We start from the raw sequence: 21,960 nt of genomic DNA, 5'->3' as shown, positions 1-21,960 counted from the left end.
GTGTTACATCTGTACATGTTCTGTTGTACATGAGCAACTATTGTGATATGTTCATATGGCCGACAACCAACACTGATTTGAAATTATTACATATTTACAACCATTCCTAGATACACAACAACTAAAACACACAAAAAGCGACCCAGGGAGTATTTTAAATCATGAAGATAATGTGACGATATTAATTTGAAATATGGGTGTGTCCCTACCTCGTATTTATTTCACACAAACTTTAGTATAATGAAATTAATTAACCTCTCAAAACACAATGCAGGTACATTCTCACAAATACACACGGACAGACAATGGATTTCTTAAGATTCCTCTTTGTTATGCCGTTTGAAACTATTTCAGTCATAAAACGGCATGTCAGCATGAGTGAGTGAGTTGGGTTTAACGCCGTTTTTAACAGTATTCCAGTTATATCACGGCGTGTCAGCTTAATGTGGAAGGAAAGCCCGAAGTGATGCAGGTCTCAGACGTTAACGGGTATGGTGCTGACAAACCTAGAAACATAATCTGGGCGAACCGGGATTCGAACCCACAATCATAAGTTTCTGGCGTGCCCAAGGGACACACTCTGCACAGCGAATCGCGGCACCTTAGACGATTGGGCCACCAATGGCCCCCATGTCAGCATGATGTGTGAAGAAAGCTCAAAGTGATGCAGGCATTAAACATTTACTGCTTAGGTGAAGCCAATGATGTCGTATGGTGCTGACAAACCTAGAAACATTAAATTGAGTAACACTCTTTGTCTCAATACCAGTTTCCTATTGTTGAAGCAGTATCGAAGACAATCTTTTAGACAGAATAAAGCAATATTGACCAAGGTCGATAAAAACTATAAAGTCTATAGTATAATTGTTTGATATATTGACAACACTCTGTCGTATCACGAACCATGAAACAATACACTTGCCATTCCAGGCGACATATTCCAACAACAAGGGCAATGAATAGAAGAGGAACCAACACATAGGGTGTAGATTTGAGTTAATCAATGAAAAAGTGAACATATTGGCAGAAAATAATATTTTGCGATTTATTTTCATATTTACTAAAATATACCTAATCATTTATCAATACATGACCTCATGATACAACACTTGTACTGTGACACAGAGTATTGCAATACACGGAACATTTGTCAACAAGCATCAAAAACATTCTCACATATACCACTGGCAAGGAAACATTCCGACGAAACAATACTTGCAGGAAATTCACTTTCAAGGAGTCTTGGCACTACCACTATCGTTTTCTGAATTTCACAAGCAGCGTGTCAATGTTAATATCCTTGTCGGCCAGTTTATTTTTCAAAACACTAGAACTACTATATATCCCCATCTACCGGTATGTTCAGATCACACCTATTATGAATGCCACCCCCTGTAGAAACCTTCGGTGCCGGGTTTGCTTTCAAAAACTAGAAAAATATGTTAGATCTTCTAATACTACCCCTTTTCATAACCCCTCATTCTAGGTACCATAGACATGACCTACAGTACACAAAGGACATTACTGTCAGGACCTTAGACTTAATTCCAGACGATTGACATGATATAAAAAACATGCATATTTATGCAAGTATTCAAAATATTATTCATAAGCCATGTGTTCAACTGTCAAGCACAAGTTTGACAAGAGTGACAATATAAGATAGTGGTAGCACCAGTATTGCTGGTAAATAATCCTGTCATAAATTTCTTCGTTATTTTTCTTTATCATATTTCTGCTTCCTATGTCCCAAGAAGCAACAATGTGAACAACATACATCACCACCCTTGCACAAGACTGTAACACCCTAACTGGAATTATCCTTGAACTCTCTATCGGGATGGACGCTTCTCATCATCTTTTGATTCATGCGGCTTTTTTTCTATTGTCTTCTTAACTGTATTCTTCTTATATTTTTCTACTGCAGGTGCAAGCTTTTCTAGATAGTCAAAGTGATCGTACAATGTAGCAAGTAAACCTTTGTCATTCTTGTAGTCATTGAACGGGGAGTAGTCAATGATGTTGCCTTCTAACGTAGTCATCTTGCCATCCATAGCACTGATGATGGCATTCCCGGCACAAATGTCCCACTTCTTGATCAGCGTCACGTGAGTATACGCATTCACATTTCCCTTGATCACCTCCAGGACTTTGTAGCCTGAAAACAAATACATCAATACAGCTCATGTGTCGATACATCACATATTGGTATGGCTTAAATTTGGGCTACATATTTTCAGTAGGTGATATTTTAAGACTTGCCCCCCAAACCCAAAGTCCCAGGCAAAAGGCAGATTTCATAACCATTGTGTATTTTTCTGTGTGTTGATACTACCAGGAGATTTCCTGTTTTGGATGTGTTTTGGCCTATACAGAGTGTCAATTGTTGTCTACCTGCCCTCCAGTTGCTGTGATCCGTGGTAGTGACAGACCTACCTGTGTCTCAGGCCAAATGTAGGGCTGCAATGTGAACATTGGCTGTCACAGACCTACCTGCCCATGCTTTAGAGTTACAAACACTGGCTGTCACAGACCTGCCTGCCCGTGTTGTAGAGTTACAAACAGTGGCTGTCACAGACCTACCCGCCCATGTCATAGAGTTACAAACACTGGCAGTCACAGACCTACCTACCCAAGTTGTAGACCTACAAACACTGGCTGTCACAGACCTGCCTGCCCGTGTTGTAGAGTTACAAACAGTGGCTATCACAGACCTACCCGTCCATGTCATAGAGTTACAAACACTGGCAGTCACAGACCTACCTGCTCATGTCATAGAGCTACAAACACTTGCAGTCACAGACAGACCTACCCAAGTTGTAGACCTACAAACACTGGCTGTCACAGACCTGCCTGCCCATGTTGTAGACCTACAAACAGTGGCTGTCACAGACCTACCCGCCCATGTTGTAGAGCTACAAACACTCGCTGTGACAGACCTACCTGCCCATGTTGTAGAGCTACAAACAGTGGCTGTCACAGACCTACCTACAAAGTTGTAGACCTACAAACACTGGCTGTCACAGACCTACCTGCCCATGGTGTAGAGCTACAAACACTCGCTGTCACAGACCTGCCTGCCCGTTTTGTGGAACTACAAACACTGGCTGTCACAGACCTACCTGCCCATGGTGTAGAGCTACAAACACTCGCTGTCACAGACCTGCCTGCCCGTGTTGTGGAACTACAAACAGTGGCAGTCACAGACCTACCTGCCCATGGTGTAGAGTTACAAACACTGGCTGTCACAGACCTACCTGCCCATGGTGTAGAGCTACAAACACTCGCTGTCACAGACCTGCCTGCCCGTGTTGTGGAACTACAAACAGTGGCAGTCACAGACCTACCTGCCCATGGTGTAGAGCTACAAACACTCGCTGTCACAGACCTGCCTGCCCATGTTGTGGAACTACAAACAGTGGCAGTCACAGACCTACCTGCCCATGGTGTAGAGTTACAAACACTGGCTGTCACAGACCTACCTGCCCATGGTGTAGAGCTACAAACACTGGCTGTCACAGACCTGCCTGCCCGTGTTGTGGAACTACAAACAGTGGCAGTCACAGACCTACCTGCCCATGTCCTAGAGACATGAACAGTGGCAGTCACAGACCTACCTACCATTGTTCTAGAGACATGAACAGTGGCAGTCACAGACCTACCTGCCCGTGTTGTGGAACTACAAACAGTGGCAGTCACAGACCTACCTGCCCATGGTGTAGAGCTACAAACACTGGCTGTCACAGACCTGCCTGCCCGTGTTGTGGAACTACAAACAGTGGCAGTCACAGACCTACCTGCCCATGTCCTAGAGACATGAACAGTGGCAGTCACAGACCTACCTACCATTGTTCTAGAGACATGAACAGTGGCAGTCACAGACCTACCTGCCCGTGTCCTAGAGACATGAACAGTGGCAGTCACAGACCTACCTACCATTGTTCTAGAGACATGAACAGTGGCAGTCACAGACCTACCTGCCCATGTCCTAGAGACATGAACAGTGGCAGTCACAGACCTACCTGCCCATGTCCTAGAGACATGAACAGTGGCAGTCACAGACCTACCTGCCCATGTCCTAGAGACATGACAAGTGGCAGTCACAGACCTACCTGCCCATGTCCTAGAGACATGAACAGTGGCAGTCACAGACCTACCTGCCCATGTCCTAGAGACATGAACAGTGGCAGTCACAGACCTACCTGCCCATGTCCTAGAGACATGAACAGTGGCAGTCACAGACCTACCTGCCCATGTCCTAGAGACATGAACAGTGGCAGTCACAGACCTACCTGCCCATGTCCTAGAGACATGAACAGTGGCAGTCACAGACCTACCTGCCCATGTCCTAGAGACATGAACAGTGGCAGTCACAGACCTACCTGCCCATGTCCTAGAGACATGAACAGTGGCAGTCACAGACCTACCTGCCCATGTCCTAGAGACATGAACAGTGGCAGTCACAGACCTACCTGCCCATGTCCTAGAGACATGAACAGTGGCAGTCACAGACCTACCTGCCCATGTCCTAGAGACATGACAAGTGGCAGTCACAGACCTACCTGCCCATGTCCTAGAGACATGACAAGTGGCAGTCACAGACCTACCTGCCCATGTCCTAGAGACATGACAAGTGGCAGTCACAGACCTACCTGCCCATGTCCTAGAGACATGAACAGTGGCAGTCACAGACCTACCTGCCCATGTCCTAGAGACATGAACAGTGGCAGTCACAGACCTACCTGCCCATGTCCTAGAGACATGAACAGTGGCAGTCACAGACCTACCTGCCCATGTCCTAGAGACATGAACAGTGGCAGTCACAGACCTACCTGCCCATGTCCTAGAGACATGACAAGTGGCAGTCACAGACCTACCTGCCCATGTCCTAGAGACATGACAAGTGGCAGTCACAGACCTACCTGCCCATGTCCTAGAGACATGAACAGTGGCTTTCCTAGGAATGTGTGAGACATACCTGCTCCTCCTGCTCCGATGACTTCTGTGTCTTCACCAAACGCCTCCCTGGCCACATCCTCCACAGTTCCCTTGTGAGACCGAGATACAATGATCTTTTTCTTCTTTGTGTCATATTTGACATTTTCAGCTTTCTTCAAATTCGTAGAGTGACCATATCCAACCCAGGCCCACACTGCAAAACATGATTTCAAGTCATGGACAAATGCTTTGAAAATCTTGTCATGAGAGAAAACATAACTAAGATCATTTTTACAAGGTCTAGTTTGTTTGTTTGTCTTCAAAAGATTTTACATGTTGTAGGTGGTGTGAGGATATGCTTAACTATCAAGTGATCAATATTGGGAACAACAATCCTAGGTACGAGGACACACAATCAACCAAGTCACCAAGTCTGACCATCCGATCCACTTGGTCACCTCTTACGACCAGCATAAGTTGCTGGGGACCAATTCTAACCCAGATCTAAATGGGATGTATAACAGGAACAATTTTTGGACTTCTGTCATGAGCAAGTATATTAGAAGTAAGAGAATAGCCCTCAATGAGCAAGGCTATCACTCACTAATTTGTTTACATTTGTGTTTACAGTACGTACCTACATTTGTCTTTTGAGAGATTTTTTAACATATGATATGCCAGATCTAACTGAGTTTAAGTGCTTGCAAAAGCTGGTCCATAATTTCTACATTCAGGTAATATGTTGCCATGGTTACAGTTTGAAGAACTGGTTGTTTGGGTGTGGCCCAAACTGATTGTTGCAGGAGATATTACCTGTTTCATCTGAGAACGGTCGATGAATGACGCCAATCCGGGGTTCTCCGTTCACCACAACACACACCATTGTGGTCACATACTGATAGAGGGCCTCTGAAACATGACCATTGTATCAGGCAACAGAATGGAGTATGTCAAGGTCAAATCTATCATGGTTATATATTCATTTATATTTTCTGAAGGGTTTTTTTCATGAAATTTGTTATGTTGAAAGTTCTCAAGCTTCTGAGACTAGTTAGGTCAGGAAAGTCATATGGCAACTTTGTAGACCATTATTGTGAGATCAGTGAAAATAGAAATTAATTTCTGGCTGGGTGGGTGAAGAAATCACAAACATGAAGTAGCATTAACATTTGAGTGAGTGAGTGAGTGAGTGAGTGAGTGAGTGAGTGAGTGAGTGAGTGAGTGAGTGAGTGAGTGAGTGAGTGAGTGAGTGAGTGAGTGAGTGAGTGAGTGAGTGAGTGAGTGGCCACAGGAAGCAGTGATTATAGATAGAGATAGGACAGAGTCATCTACTGCCAACAATTGCAGGTACACACCTGTATATTCCTGTGTGGCATCCAACGGGTCAATCCAGATGGCAATGGAGTTCATGGGTATGGACTGGTCACTCAGCACGATGTCCATCACCTCTTCCAGTTCCTTGTTGACACTCGGGATGGTGTTCAGGTCCACCGGCTCCGTGTCATGCTCCTCCGACAGTACCTGAAGTCAGATGTCACACTCAACATGGGGATACTTCAAGATGTCACACTCAACATGGCGATACTTCAATGTCACTCTCAACATGGGGGATACTTCAAGATGTCACACTCAACATGGCGATACTTCAAGATTCTACTCTCAACTCGGGGGATACTTGAAGATGTGACATCAAACATGGGGATACTTCAAGATGTCACTCGCAACATGGGGATGCTTCAAGATGTCACTCACAACAAGGTGATACTTCTTTATTTTGTTCATGTTATTTTTAAAAAACATAATGAGGTTCAATAATGGAGTGTACACATGTACACAGCTGGTGTGTAGATAGACCATGTCATGTATACATAATTATCAACATTTGTAATATGATCTGTACTGAAACAGAATAAAGTGCAATGTGTATCGAATAATTTCAATATTGTTGAATTCAATAACTTGATGTGAATACTGTTACTGCTTTCAGCTTCTGCTATTTGTTGCTTGTTGCACCCATGTAAACTGCAGGACAAATTTCTACCTTCGCCAAATATCAAAACTCCCTCAATGTGAGTGAGCAAGAAGGTTTAACACCACTTTTAACTATATTCCTGCCAATCCACGATGTCAAGATTCTTCTGCCACATGTTAATATAAAGATAGGGCTCGGCACATTGGCACATCCTACAGCTACTGGAATCCAGGTTTTGTATCAGTTGGACACTATTTATTATATACTTCAGTGTGAAAGACTGAAGTTGACAAAAGTGATATTTTCATTGCAGTCAACATAACACTTGATTTTTCACAGCAGTGAACATAACACTTTGATAGAACTATTGTCATACAAGAGTTACCTCCCCAAAAATTGTCTCCTTTTATTGTAAGTGTCTGGCCCTTACACAAACTGTTGGCTTCCTTTTTATGTTAGTTCCACATTGACAAGGCAAAATAATGACAGATAGTCATTTATGGAGTTAACATCACTTCTTGCCGTTGTGTATTCTTTCGCTTCCAACACGGTCTCATAGATTTCAAGAATAATTTTGTTAAGTTTGATTTTGTATAAAATCATATCTAAATGTATGATAAAGAATTTTCTGTAAATAATCGAGTCTGGACCAGACAATCCAGTGATTGATATCACGAACATTGATCTATGCAATTGAGAAATGGTAATGAGCCTTACCACCAATTCCTGTTAGTCGCCTCTTGCGACAAGCATAGTCGCCTTTTACGGCAAGCATGGGTTGCTGAAGACCTATTCTACCTTTGATCTTTACGGGTGAACTTCAGGAAGATGCCTCCCGTGTAACCCTATGCAGATCTTGATGGAGAAGTACCGAATTGGGAGGAAAAAGCTGCTTTTGAGACTGAGATTGGCCATCAACAACTACAGATGCCAACTTGTTTATGTCAAAATGATCAATGACCTCTATCATAGTATGCAGTAGCCACTGTTCTGTGCTGAGAAAAACAGAATTAGAAATATGGTAACCAAGGCAACATCTGCTCACTAAATGTTTAAATTAGTCATGAAGAGGTAATTTGCTGTAATCATTATGGCGTGCAGTAATCATGATATTAATAAAAGAAAACATTTACACATCAGGATGGCTTGAATTCACACCTGTACATTAAGCTTATGAATATACAAATATATATGACGCATATAAACATGACTAATATACTCATGATAAATTCATTAAATGTTATGACAAAGAATGAACACAATTTTAAACCTTGGTTTAGACCTGTGGATTAATTGGTGAGTGAGTGAGTGAGTGAGTGAGTGAGTGAGTGAGTGAGTGTGAGTGAGTGAGTGAGTGAGTGAGTGAGTGAGTGAGTGAGTGAGGTTTTACACCATGTTTAGCAATATTCCAGCAATATCACGTCAGGGGGCAGCAAAATTGGGCTTCACACATAGTACCCATGTGGGGAATCGAACCCGGGTCTTCACCGTGACTAGTGAACGCCCTAACCACTAGGTTACCCAACTGCCACATATAAAAAGTTATAAAAAGTTTTGTTTAATACTTAATAGGTGCTAATGTTCTTTGGAAGTTGACCATGGTTGAAATAGGCTAGACCTATCAGATCTGGAATCTAAACCTTTCCTCCATCAGAGCTCTAGATAAGCTTTTGGTTATTTGGCTATTTTACTCATGGGTTTCCGTACATTTGGGTATCTTAAATTGAAAACTTGATTCATAACAATCCCTGTAAATCATCTAAAACCAAATGAATAGTAGTATACACATGTAGTACCGAATGTAACTGTTGGTAAATGAACTTGTGATCGGCTGATATGCAATCTTTTTTTCTAAGGTTTTAATATACGGTACGCATAACAACATCAGAGTGAATCATGGTGCATTAGGTGATTTATTTTATAGTTTACAAAAATTTTGTTTGATGGTTCTTACAAGTCAAAATCAAAATCAAATTGAATTTCCTCGATTGCACTTACAACCCACATGAATGTAGCCATTTCCCAACCTACATGACCATGAAAATGGATATGTCATATCAAAGGACTGTAACTCATATCGGTCTACATTGTTCAATCTTTGCGGTAAATGCTTAACGAGGCATTTTGTGTTGTGCAATGAATCCCTTTTTCATGTTTTTCAACACAAACTAATGTGAGTGATATTTCATGTTTACTTATGCTAAAAATATTAATTCCATACTATTAAAGTCGGTGGAATTGACAAATATTAAAAACATATCAGAAAAGTCATATTAATTGTTTGATATTATTTTCATTTTTTTTTTTTATGTCAGCAGCTCCATAAACCAAAAACAATAAAAATGAATCATCTCAGTGGACTAGGATGACGTCAGGCTAATATGAACTTCAAACTTTGGGACACATAGGTGAATAATCAGTTAATCTACATCTAACTGCGGGATTACAAAGAGATGATTCACAGCCCTAGAATATACATAATAAGACTCAGCATCCGATTCATTATAGGAATAGTATATTATTAATCAATAAAACCTGCAACAACCAGCTGTCACGTGAGCTGTGACAAACCAGTTGTGTCAATGGTGGAACTCTTGTCAAGTGTTGATTTACTCATGAAATCAATAACCTGTTTCTCTCAAGTTTTAAGCAACATGTGATAGACTACTGTGATGATGCAATATGACCATATCCCGATGTCACGATACGCATCGTGATACTTAATTCACAGCAATTTTGCTTGAATTTTTATATTTCTATGGGCATAAAAAGGCTTGAAACGTCCTGAATATATTTGAAAATATAAATGTCTCATTTCCATAAATTAAATTCAAATTTCAGATAAAACAGGTGTGTTAACATCAGTTAGAAAAAGACTAGAACACGATTTAAGTCTTAAAACTACCTAGTTTGTACGATGTAGACATAGCATATAGTGATAATGATAACCATAATAACATTGTTTATTTAAATGAGGTAGGACCCATTTGCCAACAAAGTCATTCCATGTGTGACATGACACAGGATTTAAATATAAAACCATAGAGGATCAGAATATGAATCCATACAGGTTCCGATATCTACTCTACTGTGTAAACACTGCCTCCTACCTGTATATATACCTGTCAAGCATACTCTGTACATCACTTGCTTGATAACGGTGTTAGAAATGTCGCTCCTAATTGTAATAAAGAAGTTGTTCATCCATAAATCTTATCCTTACTTAGTAATAACAGGATTAAAGCCAATTTTATTTATCTTCCAGTTTTCATGGTTATCAGTGAGGTCAATCACTGTTGCAAAAATCAAGAAACATTTATTTCAATTTGGGAATTGTGACTGACACTTGACAAAGGGCCAGTCGCTGACAGGCATCAATGAGGATATCTGATAGCACACAAATAGTTACATTAGCTGAGGTGAAATTGGTGTGTGTGCGTGCGTGTGTGCCTGCGTGCGTGGGTGCACTGGTCTGGACTGATGCCGATTTATAGTGCTAGCTCACTGAGATACCATGCCACAGTTTAACATGAATACCCAACTCAGACACAGTATACTGACTCTGAGACGACCAGTCCTTGTTTTAGCCCCTTAATGCTGAGCACCAGACAGGGTAACAACAAGTACAATCTTTTAACGTCTTTAGGTATGACGTGGCCAGGGATTGTACCCCGGACCTTCCGCACTCCGGCGGACCCTCTACCACCAGACCACAGAGGCGGTCAATATTTAGTCTTCCTTTGTATTAACAATGCATTTTTTCATGATATGTTTCCAGGGACTTTGTGTCCTGGTTACTTTCAGTAATAAATCCTCGGGGTCTGAGGCATGATAATGGGGATCCTGGCTGACAACTGTACCCACAGCAAACAAAATACAAATACTATGTGATGACTCATGTTTATATTAGAAAATAATTCCCGATGGTATGTGTACCAAGATCTTGATACAATACCTGAATGTGTAGTGAATTGGGATTAACACCGCTTTGAACAGTATTTAAGTTGATGTGGGAGGAATGCCCAAAACGATATACGTCCCAGTAGGTCTATCCGCTTTGGCAAAGCACAGTTATGGTGCTGACAAACCAAAAAACATAATCAGGACGAATCTAGAATTCAAGCAATGATCATAGGATCCTCGAATGCCTAAGGGACACAACTCTGCACAGCAGTACTATAGACTTGGTGACCAGTGTCCCCCCAAAAGTAACTAAACTAAAACTAATGCATGAACAATGGCTAATAAACAACTTGCATCAATTATGTAGGAAGGGAAAGAAAGACACTATGAATATACACTGGTGTGATCAGTCTTTTTTCAATCACTGCATATAATTCGTTTCAGGTCTTAATCTCATATACACTTGAGTGTAAATTTCTTTTAATAAATAAATTACAACCAAATATTTTCAAATCAGAAGTTATGTTTCCTGATATTTCTGTGCATTAAAGGGCAAGTATAATGAAAGAATTGATTGTGATTTTCAAGATAACAAAATTCATACCATTCGTAGAAAATAGTTATATGTCCAAGTAAAAGTCTGAAATCACTTGCTCGATAATCGTCTTCCAAAAACAAACACATACACCCTGATCATTACCAGTATCATATTGCCTGTCATCACGAAAAAAAGGTCACTCCATCCCACTGTCCATCTTCTATTTTCTTGACACAGAGTCGCTTTTTTATCTTTTGAAAAATAAGTCTCTTCCCAGAAACTCTGCATTTGAAACCATGTTTGTATAAGTGATGTGAACTTGTAACTCTTATTGAATTTGGCAGTAAAAATATATATCAGCTAGAGTGTTCCTTCTGTCCTTTCAAGTAAATGATAGCATTATCACTGCCTATCAGTCACGAGACACTGTCTTCCACTTTTCTATAGTTTGCCTGTTGTTTTTTTTAGAACCTAGACCAACATCTGGTCTCTGAAATGAACATATTTTACAGAAACAAACAGGTGCTAAATAATAGGTATAAAATATAAGCCCAGAGTCTTTCTTCATTTTTCAGCCTGATACTGCAGTAATCTAGACTTGCCAAATATTATATACTTGCATGGGCTGCATTGGATATATTTGTTTCAGGGTCTGTATGACAGACTATATAGAACCATACAATCAAAATTGTTTATGATACAACTCATTGTGTTATGAGCTGCCTCTAATATACCTATGCCACTCGATTTGTTCGATTTAGTGTTCAATTTAGGGGGGTCCTGGGTATTGGAGGTTTGAAACTAGGGACCCCAAAATCTTCAACTATTAACAGTAGAGTAATTACAATGGCCCCTTGACTTTCAAACTTAATTTCAAACACTGCTATCATGCTATGTTTGTTTGCTCATTTTACAACAGGAAATTGTACTTTCACATACACGCTGTCTGAGGTATGATCACGACAACCATATGACTTAACTTACGACTATTCATTTCATGTTGTGTGATATAAGAACAGAAGAACGCTATTCCACATGCTTTTGACAACCACAATTCAAGCAGACGACACATAACAATAACATGTCAATACAATGTCAAGTGATATTAATCAATATCAACGGACATAAAATAATTTTGTCACGTTTGCTAAGTTTAACATGTAAAACTCATTACATGCAGATTCGTTATGGTCCAACATTATCATTGGAATGTTGTTCAACACATTTTTACATGGCTTTACCATTGGCAAAATATATCAGATGACACATCATGTTGCTCATACACCGTGAACGATCAGACCGAGTTGAATGAACAAAGTAGCTTGCGATTACTTACTCTTAATCCTGGGAAGGCTTTCTCAAACCCATAGAATATAGCTTTATGCGACTGCAAGTCACCCTGGGTAAGCATCTCCTTTGCCCCTTCTTTAGTTTTCCCCTTGACTTGGGCTTCCAAACCATTTTTCGCCTCAACGATAGACTTGACTCGTGATCCCCCACGCCGAGCTAGCTCAACGCTGACTGACAAAATTTCCTTCATGCTAATTCTTTGTTCTTGTCTAAATAGTCCTGGAAGACCAAATATGTAGAAAAATATACTTATGATAACTGCCACGCCGACAGCTAATCCTACAGGATTTAACCGTACGTTCACCGGCGCCATGATTGCCATGTTGTAAAGTGACGTGGATTAGTTGCGTAATATATTTTACATATATGTCTGAACTCCAATTTGAATATCTCGTCTATTTCATAAAAAGCTGTAAGTTGTCTTTTAAATATATCTAGAAATTAGATGATGCTAAATAATCCAACTGTTGGACCAAATCCAAATGATACGAAACTATATAACAACAAACGTCAGACATGGCTTCAATGGAGGTACCACTTCCCGTATTTTTGCATTCATCATGCCCATATGATTATGATTTTAAAGACTGTGTGAGATTTTTTTACCGAGGCGCCGACTTCTTTATATGTTTATTACCCATTCTGGACTATTGACATGTTCGGTATTCTTGAATACATTGAAAAACAAAATAATGTTGTCAAGACGTGAGCATGAATGATGAGCCAATGTTTTGTTTTGGAAGGATTTTGTACGACATTTAGAATTAAAAAATAGACAGTGAACAGATACAGTCATGCATAACAACATTCGTCTCTTCCCGACTCGATCATTCTGTTATCACTTTTCCAAATGCCAGCACAAAACATGGTACAACCAGGAATCATGTTAATGTCGAAATATAAAATGGCCAATTTAGTTCCGTCTGTTGCATCCCGAATACTATTCAAGGACTTACTTCTATTATATCTTGGGTTAAAACAGTGATAGAAATTATGATTGAAGTTATTCCACTTCAATACTTTTACCATCAGATTCTACTCCACCTCATAGTTAAAAGTAACAGATTTCGTCTTTTTTAACCTTTATATTTTTATAGCGGATAGGATCAGTCTGAATTCATTTACCATCAAAGCGTATCCCCCTGGGTATAAAACAATATATCGATAATGAGGCCCAGTTATTATAAAATCTTTGTTTAGAGCATGATTCTGTGTTTATTTTGTGATGTTTTTTGAAACATTTCATTTATTACAGTTCGTCAGTATGCCATAAAACCAAATCAATTGTGACCCTAAAAGCTTTATTATGTTGGATACAAAGGGCGGGGACCATAAAAGTACATGTATGTCAATCTGCGTCGTGTTTTCTTATCCATGGTAAGTCTTGCAATGACATGTCCATAACTGTTCTGAACAATAATAGGTAAGAATTGTGCAAATATTACACCCTCACCCAGAAAAATCAACTGACCCTAAGCTAAGGATAGTTACGGTTTCCCAATTTAGGGCTTAGTTAGTAAGGTGGGAATCAAGAAAGTACAAAAATCCATGGATGACATTGCAGAAATCTGATGACAATTGACATTGCAGTAATATGATTCCTTCGTAAGATCAGATAGGTGCAGCAATATTATGTCATAGTAAGATCAGATAAGATAGCACTTTATTACCCCGAGGGAGATTTGGGTTACATAAGCACAAGGTCTCTTATTACTGATAAACACACATGCAAATAAACTTGAACATTACAAACATAATTAATATTAAATGTGGCAGTAGCAAGGAAACATGGTAAATGTTCAACTATTAGTTATCACACAACCAGCTGGTATTAATGAATTCGGGGACGTGTTTGTTCACAACATTTGCAATCATAGTCGGTGGCCAGAATGAAGAATTTGATACTTTGAAAGTAAACTATGCAAGTTATCGCTCAATATTGTATTTGCTTTATAATGACGTTTATATGTAGAGATTTTATCACGATACTTCTCAAATCTTGCTTGTTCCGATAATCTGGCTGGCTAGTCAACTAGTGAACTTCAGGAAGGGCTAGTGACATTTCCTTGTGGACGACCACTCGGTGTCAGATAATTTTTTGCAAACTAGCCAAAATATGAATTATGTCAAACCAATGGAAAGATATGGCGAGCTCACCAGGTATGCCATATTTTGCAAGCAAGACTATTTAGATTGTTCAATTCCTGCCATATTGGGACTGCAAGAAAAGTATATTTAGATGTTATTACTGTTTACAAATTGAAAAGGTTGAAGAATGATTTTGGATGGTAAAGAAAAAATCCCTGTAGTCTTTCGATATCAAATATATCAACTCAAGTCTGCCGAGGTGTTTTAAACTTTTATCGACTTGTGTTGATATATTTGATATGAAAAGACTCAAAGGCAAGATTCGCTATGTCTGTATCCACTGACTAAAGTTCACTGATTAAGGGCTCTAAATCTTACTGCCCACTGACTTCTCCATCAGGCCCCGATTATACAGTTGTACTGACATGCCCTGGTTCGACAGTTGTACTGACAGGCCCTGATTATACAGTTGTACTCCCAGGCCCTGGTTCTACAGTTGTACTGACAGGCCCTGGTTCTACAGTTGTACTCCCAGGCCCTGGTTCTACAGTTGTACTGACAGCCCCTGATTCTACAGTTGTACTGACAGGCCCTGGTTCTACAGTTGTACTCCCAGGCCTTGGTGCTACAGTTGTACTGACAGGCCCTGGTTCTACAGTTGTAACGACAGACCCTGATTCTACAGTTGTACTCCCAGGCCCTGGTGCTACAGTTGTACTGACAGGCCCTGGTGCTACAGTTGTACTGACAGGCCCTGGTGCTACAGTTGTACTGACAGGCCCTGGTGCTACAGTTGTACTGACAGGCCCTGGTTCTACAGTTGTAACGACAGACCTTGATTCTACAGTTGTACTCCCAGGCCCTGGTTCTACAGTTGTACTGACAGCCCCCGGTTTTATAGTTGTACTGACAGCCCCTGGTTCTACAGTTGTACTGACAGGCCCTGGCTCTACAGTTGTACTCCCAGGCCCCTGTTCTACAGTTGTACTGACAGCCCCTGGTTCTACAGTTGTACTGACAGCCCCTGATTCTACAGTTGTACTCCCAGGCCCTGGTTCTACAGTTGTAACGACAGACCCTGATACTACAGTTGTACTGACAGCCCCTGATACTACAGTTGTACTGACAGGCCCTGGTACTACAGTTGTACTGGCAGGCCCTGGTACTACAGTTGTACTGACAGGCCCTGGTACTACAGTTGTACTGACAGGCCCTGGTACTACAGTTGTACTCCCAGACCCTGGTTCTACAGTTGTACTGACAGGCCCTGGTTCTACAGTTGTACTGACAGGCCCTGGTACTACAGTTGTACTGACAGCCCCTGATACTACAGTTGTACTGACAGGCCCTGGTACTACAGTTGTACTGACAGCCCCTGGTACTACAGTTGTACTGACAGGCCCTGGTACTACAGTTGTACTGGCAGGCCCTGGTACTACAGTTGTACTGACAGACCCTGGTACTACAGTTGTACTGACAGGCCCTGGTTCTACAGTTGTACTGACAGGCCCTGGCTCTACAGTTGTACTGATAGCCCCCGGTTTTATAGTTGTACTGACAGCCCCCGGTTCTACAGTTGTACTGACAGGCCCTCATTCTACAGTTGTACTGACAGGCCCTGGCTCTACAGTTGTACTCCCAGGCCCTGGTTCTACAGTTGCACTAACAGGCCCTGGTTCTACAGTTGTACTCCCAGGCCCTGGTACTACAGTTGTACTGACAGGCCCTGGTACTACAGTTGTACTGACAGGCCATGGTACTACAGTTGTACTGGCAGGCCCTGGTACTACAGTTGTACTGACAGACCCTGGTTCTACAGTTGTACTGACAGGCCCTGGTTCTACAGTTGTACTCCCAGGCCCCAGATCTACAGTTGTACTGCCAGCCCCTGATTCTACAGTTGTACTGACAGGCCCTGGTGCTACAGTTGTACTTTTTGGTGTTGTAGAAGCGACTACAGAAGGAGCTGCAAGCGCTCCTCAAGGACCCGCCAGTTGGGGTGAATGTGGACACAGAAAGCATCCAGAAGAATCTATCAGAGTAAGTACAACTCTTTACTTTCCTAGTTCTGTGTGATTCTTCATGCTGTGAATCACATGTTATATTCACTGTGTTTTGAGGGACAACGTAAACTTTAGGCACATACTTCCCCTGGGCATGCCAGAGTCAAGTGGTCATAGGTTTGAAAAACAGATTTGCCCTGATTATGATTCTTGGTTTGTCAGCGCCATACCCAGGCTTGTAGGTTTCATCAAAGTGGTTACAGTATGTGACCTGCATCACTTCAGGCTTTTCTCCTGTGTTTTGATGAGACGCTGTGATATAGCTGAAATACTTGATAGAGGTTTTAAACAAGACTCACTTACTCATGTGAGTGTTGCCTAGATCCATGTTGGTGATGTGCATGTTGGTGACGTCCATGCTGTTGACATCTATGTTGGTGACGTCCATGTTGCTGTCATGGCTGTAGCCAACGTCCATGTTACTGACATCTGTGTTGGTGACGTGCCGTCGCTGACATGGGTTTGCCGACATGGATGTAGCCGACGTTGACGTCGATGCTGCTTGTGTCAGTGTTGGTGATGTCCATGTTGGTGACGTTTACCACGTCGATGTCAATGCTGCTGGAGTCCATGTTGCTGACGTAGATGTTGCTGATGTCCATGTTGACTGCACACAGGTGGATTGTCTACATCAATGGTGCTCCTGAATCTCTGTATGAAGGTGAGAACTTCCAGCTTCATTTCAAGTTCGGCTCTAGGTACCCCTTCGACTCTCCCCAGGTGAGTTATCATGGTTATCTTCAGAGCAATCTCAATAAAATCAGATCTTAGTTCTCGCTATTACCATACAAAGATCTGAGGACATCCCATTAAGGGTCACGTCAGAACGACCTTTCATCCAACCAATCAGAGCATCGCTTACCAGATCATGAAAGTGACAGTCGGAATGTGTTTTCTAATCATGCGACCACGAAATATTTAACGCAGGGTATTCCGAACAACAGTTACGGGTTTTATGATTATATCCATACAATCTAGGCCATCTATAAGTCATTCCAGAATGTCCTGCTTATCAGTTTTAAAATGTTTAATCGAGAACACGTCAAAATATGTTTCGAAGCGTAGTTGCCAGTTTGAAACTAGTGTTGTAAAGCTTGAGAAAGCTGCCTTCTGATTGGCTAAAGTCAATTTCTTGTCAGTCATTTCATTGGTCGGTCAAAATTCGCGAAAGGTCGTTCTGACGTGACCCAAAGTGGGATATCCTCAGATATTTGTTTAGCGGTAGCGAAAACTAAGATCTGATTTTAATGAGATTGTCTTCAGAGAATTTTATGATCATGTATTAAACATTTGGCCTCTAAAGGATGCAATTTCTCTCTTTTAAATGTAGAATTGAAAACCTTCATAAGGTACTATTAACCTTGTTAGCGGTACTCTTTTTACATGAACGTACACCTTTACACCCAACTGATTACTCCAAAGCTTCAATTTGGGTTGGCATCTCTGGTTAAACCAATTTCACTCACTCACACTTTGTTTTGTCGGTACAGCGGGTAAAGGTTTACCTGGAATCTTTTTTGGCAGGTGACATTCATCGGGTCCAACATCCCTGTTCATCCTCATGTATATAGTAACGGCCATATATGTCTGTCTATACTGACGGAGGACTGGTCCCCGGCCCTGTCCGTGCAGGCTGTGTGTCTCAGTGTCGTCAGTATGTTGTCCAGCTGTAAAGAAAAGGTAAGTCGCCACATTCTCATGTGCCTGTAGGGACTCTCGTTCCCAGCAACCTGTGCTGGTTGTAGGTGCCATCGCACCCTGACATAGTGGATCGTTCTCACATTATCAAGAACTGGATGGTCTGGTCCGGACTTGATTATGTACAGACTGCTACGTATAGCTGCAATATTGCAGAGTGTGGGGTTAAGGTATCATAACTGTCGAGCAGTCTGGGAAGACCCGTGGATATCCGGGTTACTGTCGAGCGGTCTGGGATTGTCTGGTCCAGACTTAATTATGCAGAGACCGCCGTCATACAGCTGGAACATTGCTGAGTGCAGCGTTAAACAAACAACCAAACCAACAAAAGGTATCATAAGGACTAGAAGACATTTGCCATTTTTAAGAGTTTTGCTAGTTGTTATCATTATAAGGTTGACTAAAAATGTTTGTTTCTATCTCTGCTTTTCTCAGCAACAAATTCCCAAGGGGACAACTGAACAATGAAGCCACTGAAACATAATAAGGGGATGCTTTGAAATATTTGATATTTTCTGTTTACATCCATAAGAACATTTTGGACTGTTTCAATACATGTTCCAGCGTTAGAAATTGGCACTAGTCCTGTAGTCCTTACCAAACTGCCCAATAGTAAAGGTATCCTAAGGACTGGTAGAAATTGGCCCATTTTAAGTGTTTTCCTATATGTTATCATTATAAGGACTAGTGGCCAAAAACTGATAGTTTCTAACCCTGTGTTCCCATGAGATTTGGCCCGCTCTCTTTAGGTTTTGGGTGCATAAAAAGACATTTTGTGTAACAGCTTTCATTTACATGAGGGATGGATAGTGATGCAGATGGTTTGAGCACAATAATGTCTCAGGTTGAGGCCCTAATTCATGTCACTGTTGCTTGTAATGTGATGGACATTAACTGGTGTGACTAAAGGATGTGACTGTTTGCTTCTTTCAGAAGAGGCCTCCTGATAATGCAATATATGTGAAGACATGCAGTAAAAACCCAAAGAAAACTAGATGGTGGTATCATGGTAAGACAAGATTATCATTTTTATCCCCCCGACATATAATGACGGGGGGATATTGCCGTCTGTCCGTCCGTCCGTCCGTCCGTCCGTCCGTCTGTCTGTCTGTCTGTCTGTCCGTCCGTCCGTCCGTCTGTAATCATTGTTTGTCCGGAGCATATTTCCTAAACCGTACAACCTAGCTTCACAAAACTTGGTACACTTAACAATCAGGCACAGTAGAAGTGCCTTTTAGCCCCTGAAATATAATTCTAAGGTGTACTATTTACCTATATCATATACTATATATATGATGTGAGCTACATAACCTAGTACATTCTCTTTATGCCTTTGTGTCATGAGGCTACTACAGAGCTATTCATATGCGAATCTGCGAGGTTATTGTTATTACAATTTCATGAGATCATCAGAAAGTGAGCTACATGAACCAATATTTAATAACCTTCATTACATTTCTGGTTTTGGCATCAAGGAAAAAGATTTCCTTGCCAATCTAAATACATTTGAAGGTACACACAGTTTACCGACATGCCACATCGGGGGGATATGTCATGTTCGGATGACTCTTGTTTGAAATGGCATTTGGGTAATGTAGTGGTTAAAGCGTTCGGACGTCACGCCGAAGACCCGGTTTGATTCCCGACATGGCTACAAGGTGTGAAGCCCATTTCTGCTGTAATATAACTGAAAAATGGACCATCCACCTTCAATACTTTTCTGACAGCCTCCATGATTTAGTGGATAGTGTCTTCCGGGGAGTGGATAGTTGGTGGTTCAATCCCTGGGTGTGTTATACCAAAACACTTTAAAAGAAGTACTTGTTGTTGCCCTTCCTGGCGCTGGGCATTTAGGGGCTAAAACAAGGACTGGTCGGATCAGAGTCAATATACTGTCCCTGGATGGGGGTATTCATGCTAAACTACACACATGCACGTTGCTATATGAATGGTGTAATCTTGTAGACAATGTTAAACCCATTTTCAATTTCAAGTCAAACATGTCCAAACGTCTCTCCATCTCCCTATGATCACTTAGCACAGACTCTTATGGGTGTATCGGTTAGTTGAGCTGTCTTATGTCATTTAAACTAAATTAAGGTCGCCCATGGGTCAGGATTTTCTTCGTTTCATAACAGAATGGACATGTTATGCACTGGATAATAAGCATTATCTAGGACATATCCTGGTCTTCTCTGTTAATTACATGTTTGTAAAATTTAAAAGAAGACCCTTTTTTGGATGAACTAAATCTTTCTGTTTTAAATGACAATAGGTAGCATGATATACAATTAAGACTTTGAATGAGGTCAATACATATTTTTATGGACCCGAAAAAAGCAATATTTGCCCGTGGACTAAGTCTGAGGTGTATATTGCCTTTTTTGGGTCCATAAGAACAGGTACCTCTTTTAAAGCCTATAATTGTTTTGTTGTACTGTATAATTAAATAGAGACATCTGATTGGCTTAATTTGGGGAATCACTTCCAGGTAATTACCATTCATTTTTTGTAATTCAAGTCATTTCAGTAAACTATCAGACCTGACTGTGTGTCAATTTGCATTTCTGTCAAGTAGCATGTGACTGCTTATCAGACATTATATGGAGTACTAGATCTATTAGCCAGTGAAACTGGACCAAACAGAATTGTTTTAGATTTGGGCTTTGGACTTGTGGCTTAAGTCACAGATTGATTATATGATAAGAAATAGATATATTCATTCTGTTGCAATGCTCTGTGACGTTGCTTGTGTTTCTGTTTCAGATGACTCTGTATGACACAACATTGTGGCAGTGTCACTTGTTTAGTGGTACTACACCTGGGCCTGGCAAGTAATCCGTGAGCTACACCACCTCCGCCTGGCTCGCTAGACATATCAGCAAGCTGGGGTCTCCCGCTATCACAGCAACACTTGCTTCAGTCTCACACACTTTATTTATCGCCTCATATGTGAACACATTCTCCCTGTCTGCAGAGGAGAGACACAGGTTCTGAAGAACAAATAACATATTTTTCTGTTGTTGTTTTTTTCTTTTCTAGTTGTAACACAAGCATTTGACAACACATCACTGATTTGTAATTACCAGCTATTTCAAGATTAAGGAAGCTGTACTTATTACTGTTCGATGTCTATCTCAAGTGCATATATTTTTATAGTCTTGCCATTTTGTAGAGCAAGCTCCTTCCCAGCGCGTGACACCTTCGTTACACTCTCGGTAACATCGCTGCCACCAGTGTGGGCGTGGCCATTACAAGAATCTTGAAATTTGCCCTCCAACCCCATATGTAGTAACGTTTATACTTCTTTTCATGTCTTTGGGAATGCCATCATATTTCAATTTGAAAAGGTTTACGACTGACCATGTTTTCCAGATGAATTTACTTTGTTGTTTTGATAATCAGATTGG

At 41.0% G+C, this 21,960-nt stretch overlaps 2 protein-coding genes across 2 annotated transcripts; one reads left to right on the top strand and one right to left on the bottom strand.

The window, feature by feature from the left end:
- Positions 1-547: 547 nt before the first annotated feature.
- Positions 548-13,022, bottom strand: LOC124133194 (inositol monophosphatase 3-like). Its single transcript, XM_046497470.2, has 5 exons — positions 12,688-13,022; positions 6,294-6,459; positions 5,752-5,847; positions 4,979-5,152; positions 548-2,158 (listed from the first exon to the last, which is right to left on the bottom strand). Exons 1-5 carry the CDS (start codon positions 13,012-13,014, stop codon positions 1,833-1,835), a joined length of 1,089 nt encoding a protein of 362 aa, XP_046353426.1. The 5' UTR covers positions 13,015-13,022; the 3' UTR covers positions 548-1,832.
- A 193-nt stretch (positions 13,023-13,215) lies between these two features.
- On the top strand, positions 13,216-21,564 carry LOC124133280 (ubiquitin-conjugating enzyme E2 W-like). The gene is made up of 6 exons (XM_046497637.2): positions 13,216-13,232; positions 16,738-16,829; positions 17,470-17,572; positions 18,377-18,532; positions 19,484-19,559; positions 21,317-21,564. Exons 1-6 carry the CDS (start codon positions 13,218-13,220, stop codon positions 21,328-21,330), a joined length of 456 nt encoding a protein of 151 aa, XP_046353593.1. The 5' UTR covers positions 13,216-13,217; the 3' UTR covers positions 21,331-21,564.
- The last annotated feature ends 396 nt before the right edge of the window (positions 21,565-21,960 follow it).

The sequence above is a fragment of the Haliotis rufescens genome, unplaced genomic scaffold, assembly GCF_023055435.1.
Source record: "Haliotis rufescens isolate VD_foot unplaced genomic scaffold, xgHalRufe1.0.p SCAF_2, whole genome shotgun sequence".
In the NCBI taxonomy this organism is placed as follows: domain Eukaryota; kingdom Metazoa; phylum Mollusca; class Gastropoda; order Lepetellida; family Haliotidae; genus Haliotis; species Haliotis rufescens.
This window is presented reverse-complemented; position numbering and strand designations above follow the sequence as displayed.